Genomic DNA, 23778 nt, shown 5'->3' on the forward strand with positions numbered 1-23778 from the left:
TCTATGGTATAATCATTATCATTTTTGAAAATGGAATAAAATCAAATATTACATTTTCGTAGACCATCAGTCGAGAAGCAGGCAGCATTAACACATTTAAAGCATTTATTTGCAATGGATGCTTTCTCTCTATAAACATATTTAAATACAGATAGATAGATAGATAGATAGATAGATAGATATTTTTTATATATTCATTGAGGGACTCTAAAAGCTGATATTACACAGACTTAACTATATATTTACAAAAATGAATATGAGACGATATTTTATAAAATAGTCATTGGCCTTTATATAATCATATATCACATTGTATATATTCTATGTGTTTGTTCTTTGTTGAATTTAAAATATATTATAGAAACTTAAATGTCTTTTAAGGTCTGAAAGGTAGCCAAAACCTAAAATATGTTTATAAATTATAATAATAATTAATTTAATTAATATACAACCACTAATATTAATTTCTTCAATGCTTTTAATTCACAAATATTGTATAATGAATAATACAGAACATAATGACCAAATTGTGTGAAAACAGTATCAGAGCAAAGGTTTAAAGCTCCACACTGCCACTCTCTGGTCACCACTGACATCACTTGATGATGGATGGCAAAAATCTTCCATTACCAAAAGAATATTTCCTTTGATCTGTGAAAACAATCACATAACATGAAAAAGGGAAAATTATAAACTATTTTTTTTAATAGAACATTTTTTATAAACTACTTCTTTAATGTTAAACAATGAAGGCTAAGATAATACAAAAAGATTATATTCAGTGTCCAGCTAAATAAAATGGTGTAGTTTTAACCTGATCTTGTCATTTTCAGTGTCTGCTTCCTCATATGTTGTCTCAGGACTGCTTTCTGGTGTCTCTCTCAGCAGCAGACTCAAGAACACAGGCTCAGGACTGCTTCTTTTCCCATATCTGAGAATCATAGCAGCAAATGCATCAGAGGAAATAAAAAAGCTGCACAAAATTAATTTATTTCCAACTTACTCAACTTACCTAAAATAAGAGAAAGTATTATTTTAAAAATGAACATATGAAGGCCTATTTCTTTGTAAACTGGCATACTAGATACCTTAGGACTACAGTAGCTATTGTCCTGCTACCTGAATTGTATTGATTAATTTACACATTTTTTTAACCTTACCTTTGTCGTGTGATGAGCTTGATATAGTGTCGCAGCGCAGAATAATATTTGGTCATCTCCTCTGCAGGGATGGCTGTGTCTGGATACGCATCTGTGACTGTCACTATCCACATTACAGTAATGACCATAAACACCAGCTGATGAGAGTGCATCTAGAAAATAAATAAATAAATTAATAAATAAATGCTGCTAAAAATGTAAATTCAGACACAATCACTTTCTTTTAATTCAAAACAACAAGAACAGAGCTTGTTGTTTTTATAAAATATATTCATATTAATTATATATATTTTTTTATACAAAAATATGAGACAGAATAGCAGTTAATTACATATTTTCCTAAATAATTACAACGTTTGTGTTACTTCTTCAATTTTTGCTCCTGCACAAATTTCAAAAAATGTCAACTGGCCTATTCTACTTTTATGTATGCATGTAAATATATTTACACTATCAGTCAAAAGTTTTTGGACAGTAGGATTTTTAACGTATTTTAAAGAATCTCTTCTGCTCACAAAGTCTGCATTTATTTGATCCAAAATACAGCAAAAGCAGTAATATTGTGAAATAACTATTTAAAATGACTGTGTTCTATGTAAATATATTTAAAAATGTAATCAAATCTAAATTTTCAGCATCATTACTCCAGTGTTCAGTGTCACAAGATCCTTCAGAAATCATTATAATATGCTGATTTGCTGCTCAAAAAGCATTTCGTTATTATTATTATTATTATCAATATTTAAAACAGTCGAGTACATTTTTTTGCAGGATTCTTTGATGAATAGAAAGATGTAAAAAAAAAAAAAAAAATCAGCATTTATCTAAAATAAAATATTTTGTAACATTATAAACTATACTATTCAAAAGCTTGGAGTCAGTATTTTATTTTATTTTATTTTAGTGTGTGTGTGAGTGGGGGGGGGTTATTATAGAAATGAATACTTTCATTTAGCAAGGATGCTTTAAATTGATCAAAACTGAGGATAAAGACATTTATAATGTTACAAATTTATAATGTTTCTATTTCAGATAAATGCTTTTCTACTCTTCTGAACTTTCTATTCACCCTGAAGAAACCTAGAAAAATTCTTCTCAGTTCTTTTCAACATATAATAATAATAATAATAATAATAATAAATTTTAGCAGCAAATCAGAATATTAAAATGATTTCTGAAGGGTCATGTGACTGGAGTAATGATGCTAAAAATAGCTTTGAAATCACAGGATTAAATTACATTTTAAAATATATTCAATTAAAAACCACTTATTTTAAATAGTAAAAGTATTTAAAAAATTTACGGTAGGCCTACTTTGGATCAAATAAATGCAGGCTTGGTGACTTCTTTAAAAAACATTAAAAACCTTACTGTCCAAAATCTTTTGGCTGTTAGTGTACATAATAGTGTAGAATAAAATTGCACCTTAGATATTATAAAGAATTACTTAAAAGAGTTTGAACTAAGTGTTTAAAACCAATATGTGAACCTGGACCACAAAACCAGTCATAAGGGTAAAATTTTCATATGTGAGGAAAATGATGTTTATACATCATCTGAAAAGTAAATAAATAAGCTTTTTATTGATGTATGGTTTGTTAAGATAGGACAATATTTGGCTGAGATACAACTATTTGAAAATCTGATATCTCAAGATGCAAAAATATTAAAATGTTGAGAAAATCACCTCCAAATTAAGTTCTTAGCGATGCATGTTACTATTCAAAGGTTAAGTTTTGATATATTTACAGTAGAAAATTTACAAAATATCTTCATGGAGCATGATCTTCACTTAATATAATGATTTTTGGCATAAAAGAAAACTTGATCATTTTGACACATACAAAGTATTTTTGGCTATTGCTACAAATATACCTGTGCTACTTAAGACTGGTTTTGTGGTCCAGGGTCACATATATTGGCTGAAACCTTACAGCTAGCCCCTGCTGTAGTCTCTGCTTCACAAACCCTGTCTTACTTTTGACTAGACATTTAACTTGCAACAAAACAAAGGGGTTATTTTACTTACTTTCCTCTGATGAGAGACTCTTTCGTGAGAGGATCTGATTGACAGCGCGGCTCTCTGGGACCACAAGATGTTCTGACTGACTGAAGATGATTGCTCGTGTCTTATATAGCAGATCTGGAGCTTGTCTCGTTAAGTACAGCGCTTACCACAAGAAGGCGTGTCACCATTGATACACAATGTCTGAGAGATGTATACTCTGAGAATATGCAAACTATACGACAGCTTTACAAGGGGAAAAAAATTCCCAAACGTCCTGAATGCAACATACAAGTAAGTTATTTAGACTTGTTGCAACATACTCACTTGACTAAGTTAAATAGTTAATCCCAAAACGAAAACTGTCATCACTTACTTACGTCGTTGCAAACCTGTTATAACTTTCTTCTCACAAAAGAAGATATTTTGAAGATTCCCGGTAAAGAAAAACCTCAAAATGAAACACTGAGATATTTCTCAAAACCCATGTCCACAGAACATACAATTTCAGTTACAAAGAGTTTGAAACGACATGAGAGAATTCATTTTTCCAACGAACTATTTCTTTAAGGGTCTGAATACTTCAAATTTAAAGCGTTTTAGCATACCTTAGCCAAATGTTAAAAAATGATAGGGCTCTGAATACTTATTGAATTCACTGTGTCACAATACTCTCTTAGGTAGAAACAGTTGAAAGTTTTACATTATATAATAGTGCTATATGGGCCATTTTACCGAATGGGTGCCATTTCCTTCCAAAACTCTTCCCAAAAAATGTTCCTTTTTTAAAAACTGAATCTAGTAATACACATATTTAACTATTCAAAATCTGTATTGGTCCATCTTAGGTAACTTTATTTAACTTACACAAATTTAAAGTGAAAGATGGATGGATTTCTCTCAGTCCTGTTACCAAAACTTTTATGTCTTTTAAAAAGTAGGTTTCAAAATGTCAACAAATTCATTTTTCCCTCAGGCAGGTGTTTATTTGAAAGAAACTGTTGGTTTCATGGACAAAAACTGACTTAAACCTCAAGCTTATCAATTTTCTCTGATGCAATGAATGAGTATCCAGTATATTAGTATATATAGGTTTGACTGCACATGTGAGGGGTGTTAATGCTCGCACTGATATAGCGAAAAGTGTTAAAGAAACACTCCACTTTTGTTTGAAAATATGGTCATTTTCCAACCCACCTAGAGTTAAACAGTTGAGTTTTGCCGTTTTTGAACCCATTCAACCGATCACCGGCTCTCGCGGTAGCACTTTTAGCATAGCTTAGCATAGATCATTGAATCCGATTAGACCGTTAGCATCTCGTTTAAAAAATGACCAAAGAGTTTAGATATTTTTCCTATTTAAAACTTGACTCCTCTGTAGTTACATCGTGTACAAAGACGGACGGAAAATGAAAAGTTGCAATTTTCTATAATCAAGGAACTTTGCTGCCCTACCATGGGTGCAGCAGGCGCAATGATATTACGCAGCCGTCAACTCTGCCAGCTGCACAAACGTAGTGCCGGTCACTTTCAGGCGTTGCGTAATATCATAAAATTAGCAAATACATAAAATATGTATTTTACATGGAGTAAATATTAATATTATGATACTCAGCAAATTATAGTGATTCACCAAAGATTTGCATTTTTTAAATAAACAAGTGACATCTAAGAAATAATTTAGGTAACAGGACATTATTTACAATAACACTCCCAGCCACTATTACAATATCATCAAATATACAGAAAAGAAAATAAGACCACATGTGTTCGGTCCTTTAAGTGCCTTCAGAAAATCCAGATATTGCAATATTATGTTGAAAATGTGTCTTGTGGAATTTTCCCAGTTTTTTAGAGGGGGGGATGCATTAGGGTAACAGGACTGAGTGAAAACCTGGGGACACTAAAATGTGTATTTTATCTAAAATATTAGAAATTATTTTGAAATAAATGTATTTAAAGCACAGATGGGATATGGAGGTACACAAAAATGCAAAATAAAAATAATTTCTTAAGGATTTTGAACATTACATTTCATGTTAAAATGTAGCGGTAGACTGGGGACATGTTCAAATGCTATATTTTCAGTGTTTTAGGCTTTTTTTTTTTTGTTAAATTCTATATTTTAAATTTGCAGCTAGATTAATGTGCAGGACATTTTGCTTAATAATAAATGTATTTTATAGTTAATTTTTCTGCATGTTTGTACCTATAATGTCCTGGGGACAGAATTGGCACCCATTCAGTGGAATGGCCCTTATTCTAGTAATTGACCTTGGGTCATCCAGACTCTTAACCTGCCGGATAACAGCAGTGTTGAATGACTCTGTGGTCTGATTCTAATAAGTGAAAACTGCTACATAACTTTTAACATCTCAGCTTGATGAGCTTCTTTCTAAGTGGCATAAATTGTACCTTTCATCAGTGTTGTGATTGATTTGATGTGTTAAAAAAAGTGGAGTGGAGAACCAACATCACTGGGAAAATCAGGTGACCTATCCAAGGTCAACAATCACATCGAATGTGAATGGTAAGGGTACTGTGCCAAAAATACTAATGAAAATGTTTTATCTTCTCACCTAATTTGTTGATGGTTGAAAGTTATTCTACTCTCAAATAATTCCAGTGAAGATTCACTAGATGCAAAACTGTTCACCCTATCAGGCATTTTTAGATCACGTTTTGATGATGATGGGGAAAAAAAAGAACAGAAAGACAGAAGATAAAATGGAGACAATTTTTGAATGAGGCAATTTTAAAGTAAGGTCTTGTCACTGACTGAGATTACAGCTGACAGGAACAGGATAAAACAGTACAAAATGGAAAAACCAAGCATCTTACAAACAGAAAATGCACATCCTCCATAAGATTTTTTCTGCCTTTATAAACTTATTTTTAGTTATTCCAGAAAAAACAAAACAAGGTTTGAGGAACGAATAAACCAACATCCCTGGGTTTCTTTTTTTTCTTAAAAGAAAATTATAGAGAAAAAGGGCAAAGAACACAAACATGAACACAATTCACTTTTACACATCAACCTAGATGAAGTAGTCTTCCTTTAGGGCTTCAGAAGCAGACAGTCTTGTAGAGGAAATCAGCAGCTTTGAGAGGAGCTTGTGCAATTTGGCATCCTGTCAGAGATAGATGTTTAAATCATTTTGGAGTAATAATTAAAAAATTAAATATATATTTATCAGCTCTTAAATTCTACGTACCAGACCCAAACCGGTGAACTCATTCTCTAGAGTCCCGCTGAAGTCTGGAACATGCAGCTGTGAAAAAAACAAGTCTCCTTTACTGATACAAAATCTTACCCTTTTCTAAAAATGCATACAAATTACATGAACTGTGTTAGCATTAAAGATTATCAATTTTTTATAGTAACAGATTTGTATACAATTTATATTTCCACTATATTTGTTATATACTGCCGTTTAGTAAGATTTTAATGTTTTTTTAAAGAAGTTTCTTATACAAAATAAAATTTTATTGCAATTTGAAATAACACTTTTCTATTTTAATATACTTTAATTTTCTTTAGTCATTACTCTAGTCTTTAGTGTAACATGATCCTTCAGAAATCATTTTAATACCCTGATTTATTACGTTTATTATCAATGCTGGAAACAGATGCTTAATATTTTCTTAGGAACCTTACATTCTTTTTTCAGGATTCTTTGATGAATAAAAAGTAAAAAAGAACAGCATTTATTAAAAATAGAAATCTTTTCTAACAATATAAGTCTTTGCTATCACTTTTTATCAATTTAACACATCCGAATAAAAGTATTAATTTTTTTTTTCAAACAAAGAAAAAAAAAAAAAAATTACTGACTCCAAACTTTGAACAGTAGTGTATATTGTTACAAAAGATTTATATTTTAAATAAACGCTGTTCTTTTTAACATTTTATTCATCAAAGAATAAAAGTGAAAAAAAGTATTGCAGGTTCCGAAAAAAAAAAGAGAAATTAAAAATTAAAATTTATCCGCACAACTGTTTCCAACATTGACAATAAATCAGCATATTAGTATGATTTCTGAAGGATCATGTGACTGAAGACCGGAGTAATGATGCAGAAAATTCAGCTTTGCATCACAGGAATAAATTATATTTTAAAGTGTATTAAAACAGAAAAACATTATTTTTAAATTGTTTTTTTTTTTGTTCTGTATTTTTAATCAAATAAACGCAGCCTTGATGAGCAAAAAAGACTACTTTAAAAACAAAAAACTTGATCCCAAACTTCTGAACAGCTGTATGCTAGAAATTGTATACTATAATTTACTTATAATTGGGGGTAACGCATTACAAGTAACGCAAGTTATGTAATCAGATTACTTTTTTCAAGTAACTAGTAAAGTAACACATTACTTTTTCATTTACAAGAAAATATCTGAATTACTTTAAACGCAAGGAACGCAAAAGTAATGTAACGTGTTACTTTCCATAAAAAGTAACTAAGTAACGTAATTAGTTACTTTTTAGGGAGTAATGCAATATTGTAATGCATTACTTTTAAAAGTAACTTTCCCCAACACTGATTTTTGTATTCATAAATATACAAATGACAAAAAATTAACAAATAGATTAAAAAGAGTTCATAATCTTTTAGAAAGAAGTCTCTCATGCTCACCAAATCTGTATTTATTTAATCAAAAATATGTTATGTTAAAATATGTTAAATTTTATTATAGTTTTAACAGTCTTTTATATTTAAATATATTTTAAAATGTAATTAACTCCTGTGATGACAAGGCTGACTTTTTAATCACTCCAGTCTAAATCAAAAGTGACAATAGAGACATTTATAATGTTACAAAATATTTAAAAAAAATGGGCTGTTCATTTGAACTTTCTATTCATTCTTTTATTTAAGAATCCTGAAATAAATGTGTCATGGCTTCCACAAAAATATTAAGCAGCAGCAACTGTCTTTAATATTGATAATAAGAAGAACCATTTTTTAGAAATCGAGCATTAAAATCAGTATATCAGAATGGAGTAATGACTGCTGAAAATTTAACTTTAATTACTGCATATATATATATATATATATATATATATATATATATATATATATATATGTATAGTTATTTTAAATTGTAAATTGTAAAATGCAAACAATTAAGTAACAGTCCTACCCAGAGCATGATGCCTCCAAAGGCATACATATCGCTGGCTGGGGAAGGTGCCTGACCCTGCTTCAACTCTGGAGCCACCAGACTGATGGAACCAGCCACCATCCCACTGTCAGACACCCTCTGCTCCTACAGAAAACAAATAATAATATAAAAAAGAATATCTATGATTTAATAATCAAGACCAGGTCCTGCTTCCGTTTTTTTTTTTTTTTTTTGCCAAAAAGTACAAGAATCCATAATGTCACTGAATTTGCTCTGTTTTAATTTGACTTACAGGTGCCTTTGTGAAATCATAATCTCCAACAATGCCTTTCTCTCGGCCGACGGCAAACACGTTGTTGGGGTGCAGAGATGCATGAATAAGAGACGCTGCATGAAGACTCTGGAGTCCCAGAGCTACACCCTTCATCACCTTCCTAATCTCCTATTTCACAACAAATCAGAGAACAAAAACAAGTTTAAGCATTAAAAAAAAGCACCAAAATTCTGCCAAAATTAATGCTTGATCTTAAAATATGTGTGTGTAAGTAAAGTGATCCACTTACACAAGAGGACAATGGGGAGGATTTCTGAATGGCTCTGAGACTTCCATTAGAGTAGTGTGGTACCATGACGTATGCCAGTGGATCAGACTGGACATAAACACAAGACATTTTACGCATGCGCTGATACAGAGCAGTAACATCACTGAAATTTGTACTGTGGTCCACTCTGCTTTAAAGGGGTGCTATTATGCTTTTTCACTTTTTGAATTTTAGTCAGTGTGTGGTGTGTATCTTTGGGCATAAAAAAGATCTACAAATTTACAAATCTCAGTCTTTTTTTTTTTTTTTAAAAAGTGTTTTTAAAAAAATCTCTTTCCAAGAACTACAACGAACAGCTCCTTTGGACTACAATGCTTGATTTCCACATGCAATGATGTCACAACGCAGTCCATTAGAATATCATTAAATTAAATCCTGCCTACAGAAATTCAAATTGTTGGAGGGAGGGTAGGGACGAAGTGGGGGATTAGCCAAACTTTAGCGATGCAGTACGGAGAGCCACTTCAACGAGCCGCAGTGCGGCGGGTATAAACACAAGCATTGACTAGAGTGGCCGCTTCAGAGCAGTAACACGCCGCAGACATGTGCAGTACAGGCCAGGGATCGAAACACATGCCGAAGCCGCGATCTACTCTGGTTGCCGCATTGGAGCCGTAACACGCCGCAGATGTGTGCACTGTGTGGTACGAGATTTATTCATCATACAGTGCAGATAGCGTCATTTGCAACGCGAGTGTTTTTTAAAATGCGTAAACTTGCACTAGAATACGCTAGACTGATCAGTGATGATGTTTTTTGATAATGTTAGGCTGCTTTTAGTCTTATGCTGGAGCTGGTTTCGGGTAAATATGTAAAATAATTAAATAAATCAGGACAATAATATCATGTATTTGCGATCTCGCAGGCTGAGGATGGGACTCAACATTACTGTAGCGTATGATTTATTTACCCTCTGTGCATCCTAGGTGTATATGACTTCCTTCTTTCAGATGAATGCAATCGGAGTCTAATAAAGTGCATCCATCCATAATAAAAAAAAGTGCCTCAAACGGCTCCCGGGGGTCTCTTGTAGCGAATCGATGCGTTTTTGTAAGAAAATTATCCATATTTAAAACGTAGAATTCACTATTAATCTAGCTTGCACTAACTGCTTTGACGAGGGACGTGGCAGTACTGAAACACCGTCTAAGCTGTTCACCAATCGCAACGCACTGGGATAGTTAACCAATCATAACACATTTTCTTTTTTCGGAAGGCTGGCCTTCATTTGTGCCAGGCTGGGAGAAAGGTATTGTAATAATGTAAATTATGTGAAAAATAATGTGTTTCTCGAACCACCAAGCATGAGAGCATGTTCTAGTACACCCCCAAAACAAAATCAAGACTTTGAAAAAGAGCATAATAGGACCCCTTTAAGTAGTCAGAAACTAGTATAGTAAAAGAAGAAAGAGAACTTTGCCGCAGAACAGCGCCAGGAGAGGAACAGTTGTGGAGGGATTCTGCTGCTGAGCTCTGTGATACTGGGCGGCTTGTTCAAGCATCTTCGCCTCTGACTCTTCATCCACAGCACAGCACTGCAAACAACCCTCAAGTCTTTTAGAATCCCTCAACAATGTACATGAAAATATCTATAGACACACAATATCTAACAATATATCCTAGAAAGTGAACCTTACAAGTCTGTCCTTGTAGTGTACATATATTCTCACTGTACCTTTACTAAAGCAAATCAAATGATCATTCTGTGCTATAGCCAACCTTTAGGACTACTTTCTGTCCTTGGAAGTCCGTGCTAAGAAGAGGTCTCCTTCCACTCAGTTCTTTCATCGGCTCTGCGTCAAACATGTCTCTGTCCAAGCTCTTCATTAACAGTCCTGCGGAGCTCTGAAAGAAACATGCATGCAGGAATCGAAAGAATAAAACTCTGTTCCAAAGCTCGCAGACTTTAAACATACACACTTTCTTTCCCTGCAGTCAGTACATTTGTAAGAGGAAACAAACTTGTAGGCACTGACAAAACAAGCACTCACTATATAGCCATGGATATCTGCATCAGGATAGATCATTGGCAACTCAGGAAAGCCTCTTTTCATGAGGTCACACAGCAATATCTGCACATCGGCACATATTAGACATTTTCAGGTATAACTTATTGACCTCCGAAATGTTAAGTAATTTAACCTTTAACACAAAACTAATGCATATTTATTTTTTACATTTAATTGTAATACATTATAATACCATTCTTAACCATGTCTGTGCTCTAAGAATATGAATGATCTTTATACATCTAAACATACATATTGCTTCTTCTCATGGCTGATTTCTTGAAAGAGAGCATTTCTCGTCTCTGCGATCTCCTCTTTCTTCTTAAGAATCTCTGGCAGGTCCAGTTCTTCTGCCTGCAGGAAACTCAAACTGATAAACTGACCATTTCCAGTAAATGTTACTAGCTCTTCCCGTTACACAACAGCCAAAGTAAATCAATGCACAGATATGCATACACTACCAGTCAAAAGTTTTTGAACAGTAAGACTTTTAATGAAGTCACTACTGCTCACCAAGCCTGCATTTATTTTATACAAAGTACAGCAAAAAGAGTATTTTGATTTTTTTCCTCCTATTTAAAATAACTGCTTTCTATTTGAATATATTTTAGAATGTAATTTATTCCTGTGATCAAAGCTATCACTACTCATCACTACTCCAGTGTCACATGATCCTTCAGAAATAAAATATGCTGATTTGCTGTACGAGAATTATTATTATCATTTAAAACAGGTGAGTACATCTTTTCAGGATTCTTTGATGAATACAAAGATCCAAAGATCAGCATTTATCTGAAATAAAAAGTTTTGTAACATTATACACTATACCATTCAAAATCATGGGGTCAGTATGTTTTTTGGGGGAAAGAAAATATAGAAATTAATACTTTTATTTAGCAAGGATTCTTTAAATTGATCAAAAGTGAGGATAAAGATTTCTATTCAGAAAAATGCTGTTCTTCTGAATTTTCTATTCATTAAAGAAACCTGAAAAATTTCTACTCATCTGTTTTCACCATAATAATAATAATAATACATGTTTTTTTAAGCAGCAAATCAGAATATTAGAATGATTTATGAAGAATCATTTGACTGGAGTAATGATGCAAAAAATTAGACTTTGAAATCACGGGAATAAATTCTATTTAAAAATACATTCAAATAGAAAACTGTTGTTTTAAACAGTAAAAAATATTTCAAAATTTTGCTGTTTGGATCAAATAAATGCAGGCTTGGTAAACAGAAGAGACTTCTTTAAAAAAAAAAATTCAAAGTTCAAAAACTTTTGACTGGTAGTGTAAAAAGAGTTGCATACAATAATTAATTAAAAATTAAAATAAAATAAAAATCAAACAAATAAATCAACACAGCCCCCAGCTACCTGAGCTCCAAGCACTGTGTAAATTTTGTGAACTGCGGCCCCATCATGTGGTTTCTCAGAGCACATAAAGCAGGGCTGTTCTCACCTCCTCCAGACAGCTGACTTCCACCAGCTTCCAGCGCAACTGAGATCTCAGGCTCCTGATGTGCTTCTTCACCGCAAACAGCTCGTCTGCTTTAGGAGGGCCACTCTGCCACTGCTGTATTTCCTGCTTAAACTGCAGTTAAACATTGTGGCTGTTACAACTAATGAAACTGATACCGAAAATAATCATGCAATGTATACAATGCAGTTAAAAAGCTTGGGGTAGGTAAGATCTTTTTTTTTTTTTTTTTTTTTTTTTTTTTTTTCAGCAAATTTATATAAAATTGGTCAAAAGTGACAGTAAACCCATTTATGTTACAAAAGATTTCAAATAAATGCTATTATTTTCTTTCTAATTATTAAAATACAAAGAAAAATGTCGTTCTCAAAAATAAGCAGCAGATTTTTTTTCAACATTAATAATAATAGGAAATGATACTTAAGCACCAAAATCAGCATACTAAAATGATTTCTGAAGGACGATGTGACAAGAATAAATTCTATATTTTAAAATATATTAAAATAGCAAACAGTTATTTTAAATCATAATAATATTTCCAATGTTACTGATTTACTGTACTTTTGATGAAATAAATGTAGCCTTGAGATGAGAATAATTAATCCAAAGAGTTTCTTTTACCTTTCTGTTGAGTTCGTACTTTTGCCTGATGGCCTCTAACAAACTTTGCTCTCTCTGGATGTCCTGCATGGCTTTACGAAAGGCATTAAACACTATTTTCCTCTCTTGATCGTCTTGTTCCTATAAAAACAGTGAGAAACAAATTTTCCATTCAGTAATTGTGAGCTTTGTTTTACTCAAACATCTAAAATTGCACAGAATAAAGACTTGGTGGTTTGTGCTTTGCTCAAAAGAGAGGTAAAGCACACTGAAATGCAGATGTGGTGTAAAAAAAAAAAAAAAAGTGTAGATCAGGACAGAAACTCTTACAGAGATTTCAGGATTGAGTTCTTCACACAAGGCATTGTCGGCATTCATCAGGATCTCATCCACACCTTCAGCAACATCTTCTTCGGTCAATGATGTTTTCTCCATCAAGCATGAAAACTAAAACAAAGGTTTCATTATATACCAGCAGCAAACAAAGTATCTTCATACTATAAATCATGTCTGTCCATCTAAATTAAATGCCAAATAATTACCTAGCAGTAAAAGGAGACATGTATTTGATGAAGTTTACATTAGAAAATGTACCTTGCTAAGCTTGGCTGCCCAGCTGCTAAGAGCAAGAAGAGCGTCATCTGTAGTTTTTCGCACATTTTTGATTTTCTGTTGTTTGTGCCCCTTCCACTCACAGAACTTCTCAAAAGAGCACTCTTCGGTCTCCTCCGCCAGCATAACAGAGCTAAATATTGCAGTCAGTGAGGATGCAACTTCCTATATATGCAGACGACACAGTTTGAAATGCAGTAATGAAAAATCTGGCAGGTGAATCTTCACATACCATGTGTTTGTTTTTTTGTTTAATTTATGGGCTTTTCATTGGGGGTGTAACGGTACATAGATGTCACGGTTCGGTACGTACCTCGGTTTGAGGGTCAATGGTTATACTAAATATTATATCAAATTAATGTCATTTATAGACTATAAAATCTGCAGTGAATATATACATACATGGAATAAATACTTGAAATTTAATTAACTGATAGACAAGGGGAAAGAAACTGCGACACGTATTGTAGCCTATATTTGCTGAGTTTCAGTTCAGTTTTGTGACAGGAAGGAAACTCAAATGGCAGAAAGCGACATCCTATTTGTTTTTTGTTTAAGTTGATTTTGCTGGTATGAGGAAAGTTGAAGTAATCACGCTGGCGCACACAAAACATATCAGTTCCAGGTATCTAGCATTGCTAACTTGACAGTGCAGTTGGTACTTTATCAAAATAAAATACAGTGAACCAAACATCAGTGCACCCGCCTCACTGTGTCACCATTAGAATGTGACTGAAGTACAAAGTCTATAACTTACATAATAAATAATAGTTTAGCATTTGAATGCATCACAAATATGGAAATATCATGGAATGTTTGGATTTGTGCAAATGAGAGTGAATGAGAGAGATGCACAAACACAAAGCTCCATTTCGCAAACAGCTGAGTGCGCAAGCCTATAAAGTAATGTTATAGTCCTTTGTCAGTAAGAGACATGTTCAGAATCAGCACATGATCACTGTCTAGTGGACTTTGTTTTCAAGTGCGCAACTCACGGCATTCACTGTTATTCTGCGGTCGGTTATCAAACAGAGTTGCATTACTGTTGGTGCCCCCTTCTGGATTGAGGGTGAATTGCCTGTATTCGTTGTAAGGCCTCATGCACCGAACTGAGATGCCCGTACAGTGACGGTTCGGTACGAATACATGTATCGTTACACCCCTTCTTTTCATACATTTAATAGTTTGAAAACAAGAAACTGAAATACAACAACACAGTCCAGAACTGAGCACAGCCTCGGTTGATACTTTACAGAGGCCTAATCCGACTGAATTCAATACTAAACAATCTCTGTGAGAAATTCAGAAAGTGATATATTTGTATCAGCGTTGTTAACTATTTTTTGTTGTTGTTTTTTATTGAAATAAAACTGAAATAAAATATAAAAATATTAGATGTAAAACAAACAATTTTAAATTTTAAAAAGTTTAAAAACTAAAATTATTACAACTGAAATAAAAATAAAGCTAAACAGAAATAAAAAAAAAACTAAAATAAATGACCAAACAACACAAAATTACTCAAATTTAGGAGTAGCTCACTTCCAGAACAAAAATTTACAGATAATGTACTGGGTCAATACAGTTAGGGCATGTCGAAAAACTCTCATCTCATTTTCTCCTCCAAGTTTAAAATCGCCCTACAACGCTGCAGAAGTGCCAACCCAGTGTTTAAAAGCGAACGTGCAAAGGTGGTCAACACCCTTTACAAAAAAGGTACAACAGTGATGTCGGAGCTTTTGAAGTTGGAGGAGAAAATATGATGGGAGTTTTTCAACACCGTAACTGTACACAGAGTACATATGCTCATGGAAGAGTTAGACAAGAAGAGCATTTGAGCTTAAAAAGTATAGAAATTGTTTTTTTTTTTTTTTTTTTTTTACAGAACAGTTCGCTAGATAAGACCCTTCTTCCTCAGCTGGGATCGTTTAGAGCCCTTTGAAGCTGCATTTAAACTACATTTTGGAACTTCAAACTCACAGGCACCATAGAAGTCCACTATATGAAGAAATATCGCAAATTTTTTTTCTTAAAAAACAATTTCTTTACGGCTGAAGAAAGAAAGACACGAACATCTTCGATGACAAGGAGTACATTATCTGTACATTTTTGTTCTGGAAATGAACTACTCCTTTAAAAAATTAAAACATGACAGAAAATATAATAATTAAATACTACTATATACTAACAGTATATAAATAATACTAAAATAACACTAATTTGTATCTCCCTTCACTACATACCTTCAGCCTGTCCAAGCGTTCATTAATTGGGAGCTTGTCCACCTCCTGCAGGAAGTCATCTACAGCAGCTAAGAGAGCACCACGGGCCTCATTCCTGCTGTTCACCAGTGACTCTACTTCCGCCATCTGACAGAACACACAGAAGTAAACGTATAAGCAATGGCACAGTCAACAGCAGACAACAGCGAATGAAACTGTAATACAGCTGAGAGGCTCCTAACAAGAATAGTACAAACACTGGTTACTACACTAGTCTTTTTAAATGGATAGTTCACCCAGAAATGAAAATTCTGTCATTAATTATTCACCCTCATGTCGTTCCATACATGCAAGGCCTTCGTTCATCTTCAGAACACAAATTAAGATATATATTTTTTTTAAATCCAAGAGCTTTCTTACTATTTTAACGATGTCCTTACTACATTTCTGTGCCTTGACTGTGGTAGTACCATTGCTGTCAATGCAGGGTCAGAAAGCTCTCGGATTTCATCAAAAATATCCTAATTTGCGTTCCAAAGATGAACGAAGGTCTTACAGGTTTGGAACGACATGAAGATGAGTTCTATTTGAAGATGAGTTTATTTTTGATTGAACTATTCCTTTAAGGAAAACTTTTTTTTTTAGCCACAGAGATGACATTCATCTATATGTAAACTCATTCCATTCATTAATTGATCAGAAGAATGTCTATTTTACTCACGGTTTGACAGCCTCTTAGATTCTCCAAGGTTTGATCATAAGCTTTCCACGCAAGCTCCAGTTTCTCTGAGCTCAACGGCGTTAAGATCCTGTAGTTCATGATGATGGTGATGGACTCTAATAGCTGATCTTCATCAGTGGAGCATGGATTGCTCTCCCTGAGTCAAACCAATCATTTTAAGTCAGAAACATTGTCTAATTCTAGACAGAAGTACAAGCTAGTATACATTTAGAATTAGGGAAGAAAAAAAAAACCTTAGTTTCCTCAAAGAATCCACTTTCTTAGCCAGCTGGGATATTCTGTTTGCAACTGTTGTAGGACGATTATGTTCGGTCTCCACGGTCTTCTCATAACTCTCCTTTAGTGTCTGTAAAGAACAAACCTTTATCCACATATTGCATTGCGAAGCAAAGCTATGATCTGTGAATGTGTGAGACTTTTGATGCAATATAGGTAAAGAACTAGAACAACAAAAGGGCTGGTAAGATTTTGAGATCCGTCTTTTCACACTGAGGACAACTGAGGAACTCATGCAACTATTACAGAAGGTTCAAATGCTCACTCATGCTACAGGAGAGGGAAAAAAAAAAAAAAAAAAAAAAAAAAAAAAAAAATGCTTTAAGAGCCAGGGGGGTGAAAACTTTTGAACAGAATGAAGTGTAATGTACATAATGCATTGTTTTTCCTTCTGGAGCATCAGTGAGCGTTTGAAACGTCTGTAATAGTTGCATATGAGTCCCTCAGTTATTCTCAGTGTGAAAAAATGGATCTCAAAATCATCTCAAAGTCATTGTTGGAAAGGGTTCAAATACACAAAAATGCTGAAAAAACAAAGAATTTGTGGGACCTGAAGGTTTTTCTGAAGAACAGCAGGACTGTTCAGGACAAACAAGGGACTCTATCAACTATCACTAAACAAAAAAAAACAGCTGTGGATCATTCAGGTAACAACAGGTAAGAATCAAGTGTATGTAAACTTCTAAACGGTGCTCATTTTTATAAATTCAACTATTATTTTCTTATGTGGACTATATGTAAATGTCTTTTATGTGAAATATCTTATTCAGCTACTTATACTCAACTGTATCAAGCCGCATTAGGAGCTGTTTTATACAGCGCAAAAATCAATGGAAGCTGATGATACTGGAAGTTAAAAATAGGCAAGCCCGTTCTTAAGTTAATAAAATAAGGTGGATGACAATAATATGCGTCACGGCCTAAAAAACACTGAACAATCAACACCCAAATTAAAAAACACGTGTGAAACAGTTCACGGGCACCTGGAGCTCTAATTTGGCCTCCTCTAGCTGCTGCCCCAAGAGAGACGCATGCTGCTGGATGGCACTTCCTTCCTCTTTTAGCTTCTTGATCTCCATGTCCTTATCATTTATCACCTCTCTCATCCTCTAGGTGCACAAAACAGCACAGATTATCTCAGGCAAGTTCTCACATGTTACAAGGGTTTTCACAAGTAGGAGGTTCATGATTCAATCAAGTGTGATTTCATACATGCAGCGTCATGAAAATTAAGCATCAATGAATGAATACTACCCTTTAAATATCTGGAGATCTTTTTTTATGTTTGTAAGTTTCTATTTGGTCTTGGTATGGTCTGTTTTACTACGCACAAATCTATTACCTGCAGGTGTGCCAGATTAAGTGTTAATTGACAAATTTATGTTTGTTTGTTTTTAAATCCTCAAAAAACAAAAAAGTAATATTGTGAATTTTCAGTACCCATTACTACGGTCTTCAGTGTCACATGATCCTTCAGAAATCATTCTAATATGCTGATTTGGTGCACAGAAAATAAACATTTCTCATTTTTTTAATCAATGTTGAAAACATTTCTTCAGGATTTTCTGATAAATAAAAAAGTTTGAAAGAACAGCATACATTTGAAACATTTTTCCTCTTGAAATATCTTTAATGCTGAGCAATGCTTTAAATCAAATTAAATATTTAAAGATCTTACATTTGTCATCAATTTGCAACAACTAAACATAAATCTAAAAGGAAATATATTAATTGAAATAATGATTTTAATGAAAATAGTAAGTTGAATAAATGTTAAAATGTACCGAAATTTCTTTAAATGTTTCATTTGTTGACTTGTCTATCCACAGCATTTGTTTTCTATACTGTATGTACAACCTTTGACATTAATAACAAAAGATATGGGTTTATTCTTCTCCCTTTTGAAAGCTGACAGGATCTAAATCACACAGAATATTAGGTGGGAAATGTGTCAGTTGGGTGATAACTGCTTTTTCACAACTACCAATTAAGAATCACATTTTTTTTTATACACAGATGTGGAGTGAATGTGGTGAAAAATGAAATTTATTGGTTAAACATTTGAGAGAATGAGAAAGTGCCACCTGTAGCTCAGACTCGGCTTCATTCGGCCCCTGCTCAGTATCCTGAGAGCACAACTGTTGTCCATTTACATCAGACTTTGAGGCCTTGATCTCAGTAAGAGATTCCTGACCAGCATTCAGTTTCTCCACAGGCTGGAGAGCAATGGTGGTTTTCTGCTCCCTAAAACATAAAGAAAAACATGGATTCATAACTCAGAACAGTCATCAAAAGATCTTCATGAAGATCACTTGAATGCTAAATGCCACTGCCATGATTACAGTGAATAGAAATGTTATCTTTAAAGGGACATTCCACCCAAACATAAAAAAATCAGTCATTATTTACTAACCCCTTATGTCATTCCAAACCTGTTTGGCTTTCTTTGTAGAACACGCACACAAAAGATATTTTCAATAATGTTGGTAACTGAATGGTTTCGGGTCCCACTGACTTACACTATCAGCCAAAAGTTTTTGAACAGGAAGATTTTCACCAAGCCAGCATTAACTTGATCCAAAGTACAGAAAAACAGTAAAAATGTTACTATTTAAAATAACTGTTTGCTATTGTAATATATTTAAAAATATAATTTATTCCTGTGATGTCAAAGCTGATTTTTTAGCATCATAACTCCAGTAACATGATCCTTCAGGAATCATTCTAATATGCTGATTTGCTGCTCAAAAAACATTTATCATTATTATTATTATTATGTTGAAAACAGCTGAGTAAAATTTTTTCAGGTTTCTTTGATGAATAGAAAGTTCAGAAGAACAGCATTTTGTGAAATAGAAATATTTTGTTACATTATAAATGTCTTTGGTAACACTTTTGATCAATTTAAAGCATCCTTGCTAAATAAAAATATTAATTTCTAGAATTTCTTTTCCCCAAAAAATTATACTCACTCCAAGGTTTTAAATGGTATAGTGTATTATGTTACAAATGCTTTATATTTAAGATAAATGCTATTCTATTCATCAAAGAATCCTGAAAAATGTATTCCACTGTTTTAAATATTGATGATAATAATAATAATAATAACAACAGCAAATCAGCATATTATAATGATTTCTGAAGGATCATGTGACACTTAAGACTGGTGTAATGATGCTGAAAATGTAGAAATAAATTACATTTAAAAAAATTATATATATATATATATATATATTTAAATAGATATAATATTAAATAGATTATTATTATTATAGATATTATAAATATTTAACATCACTGTTTTTGCTGTATTTTGGATCAATAAATTGCAGGCTTGGTGAGCAGAAGAGAATTCTTTAAAAAACATTATAAATCTTACTGTTCAAAAAGATCTGACTGGTAGTGTACATTGTATGGCCAAAAAAGTTTACAACATTCTTCAAAATATATTCCTTTGTGTTCTACATAAAACAGAAATGCATACAGGTTTGAAACAACATGAGAGCGAGTAAATAATCCCAGAATTTTAATATTTGGGTCGACTATCCCTTTAAGCACTTTCACAAAGAGACGTAAATGCTTCTAATATTGTTTCTCAGTCTTAAAACTTACTTAATAATTTGAGGCTTCAGGTCTGAGAATATTGGTCGCAATTTGGGCATGCATCCCAGTGAAGAGCCAAGTGTGTCCAACTCTCTTGGAGGCGTTCTGTTGGGCCACAGTCCTGCGTGCTCCTGCAGGTTTACTGAGGGAATGGAGTTCTCCCTGTTGCCTGGGAGACTGACTTTGGCGAACTTAAACTTCAGCAGCTCCTCACCAATGTCAAGACTCCCCTGGAAGGCTTCAACCAGAATGGTTCCATCAAAGCAAACTGACTTTTTATGGACACGCAGTTTTTTTCCATGAATCATATTCTGAAGGAAGGACTTCCCCTAGTGTATAAGAGTCAAAGCGAAACATTTAATGGTAAACAAATATATCATATTTATATATGAAAGGTCCAGTTTTATCAGATACCTGTGAAAAAAGTGGGGAATCCTGCTCGCTTGACACATGAAAGCCCCAGAACTTGTACTTTTTGGCAAGCCCTGTTGTCTGCAGTTCTTCTGGGAGTTCAACTAAATCAGACCGACTGACAATCTCTGTATTTCCATAGTCAATGTACAAAATATAGAACTGAGAAAAAAGACAAAGCAAAACCTGATACGTGATAGTTGTGAGAAACACATTCATGTTAAAACATCCCTGCATTTTGTCAATTATTTATAAAGTTGTCACTTAGTAGTACTCAAAGTTACTTTGTTCACTGTAATAAAAATTACACCTCAAGAAATGAAAACCAGTTTTGAAAAATATAATTAATCATGGTGACTGCTGCTAAACAGGGTATTTTTTTCTGTAATGCTGCATTTACACCAATTTCTCAATAAATTCCAAGGCCACTGTCATATCATCCAATAAAACAAATCATTCTGACCCACTTCTGATTATAGAGCACAATATTGGCACCCACGTTTTCATTCTGGAAGTATTTTTCACCTTCATTTTTCACACAGGGATTTTTTATGAGACATAAGCCGCAAAATAACAAGCTACAAGATGAGTCTCAACATAGCAAACTTTGATTTGAAGCAAAAAAGTTTGAAAAATCAGACAAAAAGACAAAGACAAGATCAATTTAAAAATGCTAAAGAAATACACAATGGCATTTTACTTTCAGAAAGAACTCGACTGTTGCACTCTCTTGCTTCCCCTGCTGAGGTCCCGATCACTGAAGCCCACCCTAAGCCCCACCCACACCTAACCACATTGGGGACTGTTGGAAGCAATAATCTGGCGAGGACGGCGGGCCGTTCTTGCTTTTTACAACTTTTTACCTTGTCTTCTGTTTGCTGTTGCACGGTACACCTGTACCAGCACTTGTCCTCTGAATATCGTGCCCCATAGACCTACACATAAATAGAGAAGAGTCAGATCTAACCTTTTTGACCTTTCCTGTTTGACCATATTTGACTTGCCTTGTGTGAACTTGGCCTTCCCATGAGTATAGGTGCGCTGGGGCATTTTTCTGTCAGCATAACATTTATCTTTTCATTTATTTTGTCTGTCACATTCTGATGGAACAAAAAACATACATTTAAAAACAAACTACATATTACAGTAGATAACTATACTAGTAAAACACATTAGCTCCAAAAGAAATGTTTACATTTTGAACTCAATAAACGAACAATGGCAGCTTAATCAATGCAATCAGACATCAAAAAGATGTAAAGTTCACCTCTCTTTGTCTTGTCACTTGGTAAACACTATTTAGCTTACCTGAGCCCAAAATGTAATGGCATCCACAACATGAGTGACAACCACCAGTTCCACTGGATCAATAAAAACAATAAGCAAAGTTAATCGATCAAACATTACGACTTCGAAAACCACGATAAAAGCTGCAACTTACTTTTTTCAGGCTGAATCAAGGACTGATCCATTAGATTTGCCTAACAACATGGCAGCCATTACATTAGTTTTAGCTCTCCTCTGGGCTTTAATGATAGTAATGTTAGTTTTATTTTAAATATGATGTCGTCTTACCAATATTTAGCGACCTGCTAGTGAAAGTTCCCTTGCTAGTCCACAGATCGATTAAAACTGTTTAACTGCGGTATGTTTCGTAAACAGCTTGTGTAAAAGCGAGAAATATACTGGTAATAATGCAAACTGTTCAGTTTTAAGAATGAGGAAAGCCACCAAAGTTTATTCAGTTGTCTGTCTCGGTTAGTATTGTCTTGCAGGTTTAGTGTTGTGTCCTTCTAAGTAAATAAAGCATACACAGGCTATTTTAATGCTAATATTGCCACAGGGTAATATTTTAATTTTAACTACAACTGAACAGTATTTTAGCTAAATGTAAACCAAAAATTAAGGCCCTTAATAAAAAAATAAAGTAAAATAAAATAAAATCTCATCTTTGGGTAGTGACGTCCGATTGCGAACAACTCGATCTTACAACTCGGATCTTCTAAATGAATCGCTTGAACCGATATGAACGAATCGATTACGAATCAAACGATCCGAGCAAGTTCACAAATCAACAACTGAGAACTAAATAAGCCAATTATTGCTGCATGAAACGGAGACACATGGAATTAAACAAGTTTACTGATACAGCTTTAATGAGATAAAGAGCAACATGCGCATAAATATGGTTTCGAAAGAATCAATTTGCAGATTTCAGTAAGTCAGTCTTCCCCTAGATGGCGACAAGAGATCGTGGATTTTAGTTTTTTTCGTGGCTTTTTGCGGTATACGTTAACACCAACAATAAGTACCCCAATAAGCCTAAATAAAAGTTTTCAGTAAGGCAGTGTTTATGTGTTTGACAGGATCTTTTGTGTAATATGAGCTCATTAGTTCTGTCACACCACTTTTATCGTGTAAATTTAGACATTCTAAACAGTGCAGCCTATTTATTTATTTATTTTTAACGTGAATTGGCTATGCTTGATTTCTGTACTAAACTTATAGTAGAATCTAGTAGATTTACTGTAAACTCTTGTTTTGGTTTTTTATCATTTTGGATTAAACAATATTACAGTAACAATCAAAATAATATTAAATGATATAACAATACTATTTTATATGTCCTGTAAATAAGTGATGTTCCTGTAAATATAATAAGTGATGTTCCTGTAAATATAATAATGGTTAACCTTTCCATTCAATGGTTTAATAGTGATTATAAAGATTTGTTTGTATTCAGGTCACTGAAGCTTCATCCCTCTGTTTTTGATATACATAAAAAATACATTTGAAAAAAAAAAAAAAATCCAGATAACTCCTTTTTTTATTTATTTATTTTTTTATTTTACATTTTTTATGTTATCACATTTTTATTGTTTTATTGTGTTAGTATGCTATACATACATACATACATACATATATA

At 33.4% G+C, this 23778-nt stretch overlaps 2 protein-coding genes across 3 annotated transcripts; both read right to left on the reverse strand.

Annotated features, from left to right (window-relative positions):
* Window positions 1-506: 506 nt before the first annotated feature.
* Window positions 507-4404, reverse strand: LOC127178726 (pro-neuropeptide Y). Of its 2 annotated transcripts, none has more exons than XM_051131786.1 (4): window positions 4363-4404; window positions 1161-1312; window positions 815-931; window positions 507-651 (listed from the first exon to the last, which is right to left on the reverse strand). In XM_051131786.1, exons 2-4 carry the CDS (start codon window positions 1310-1312, stop codon window positions 627-629), a joined length of 294 nt encoding a protein of 97 aa, XP_050987743.1. In that variant the 5' UTR covers window positions 4363-4404; the 3' UTR covers window positions 507-626. The 2 variants fall into 2 exon arrangements, with proteins under 2 accessions (XP_050987743.1, XP_050987742.1); XM_051131785.1 differs by lacking the exon at window positions 4363-4404 and adding an exon at window positions 3190-3338.
* Window positions 4405-6101: 1697 nt separating this feature from the next.
* stk31 (serine/threonine kinase 31) lies at window positions 6102-22861 on the reverse strand. The gene is made up of 25 exons (XM_051130583.1): window positions 22428-22861; window positions 22294-22333; window positions 22161-22213; window positions 21857-21952; window positions 21716-21787; window positions 20856-21014; window positions 20451-20770; window positions 18923-19082; window positions 17822-17947; window positions 16796-16908; window positions 16542-16698; window positions 15842-15967; window positions 13581-13763; window positions 13317-13433; window positions 13008-13127; window positions 12369-12500; window positions 11155-11256; window positions 10885-10965; window positions 10613-10738; window positions 10309-10428; window positions 8855-8941; window positions 8584-8733; window positions 8310-8435; window positions 6381-6437; window positions 6102-6296 (listed from the first exon to the last, which is right to left on the reverse strand). Exons 2-25 carry the CDS (start codon window positions 22322-22324, stop codon window positions 6204-6206), a joined length of 2907 nt encoding a protein of 968 aa, XP_050986540.1. The 5' UTR covers window positions 22325-22333; window positions 22428-22861; the 3' UTR covers window positions 6102-6203.
* Between the last annotated feature and the right edge of the window lie 917 nt (window positions 22862-23778).

The sequence above is a fragment of the Labeo rohita genome, chromosome 16 (genome assembly GCF_022985175.1).
Source record: "Labeo rohita strain BAU-BD-2019 chromosome 16, IGBB_LRoh.1.0, whole genome shotgun sequence".
Lineage (NCBI taxonomy): Eukaryota > Metazoa > Chordata > Actinopteri > Cypriniformes > Cyprinidae > Labeo > Labeo rohita.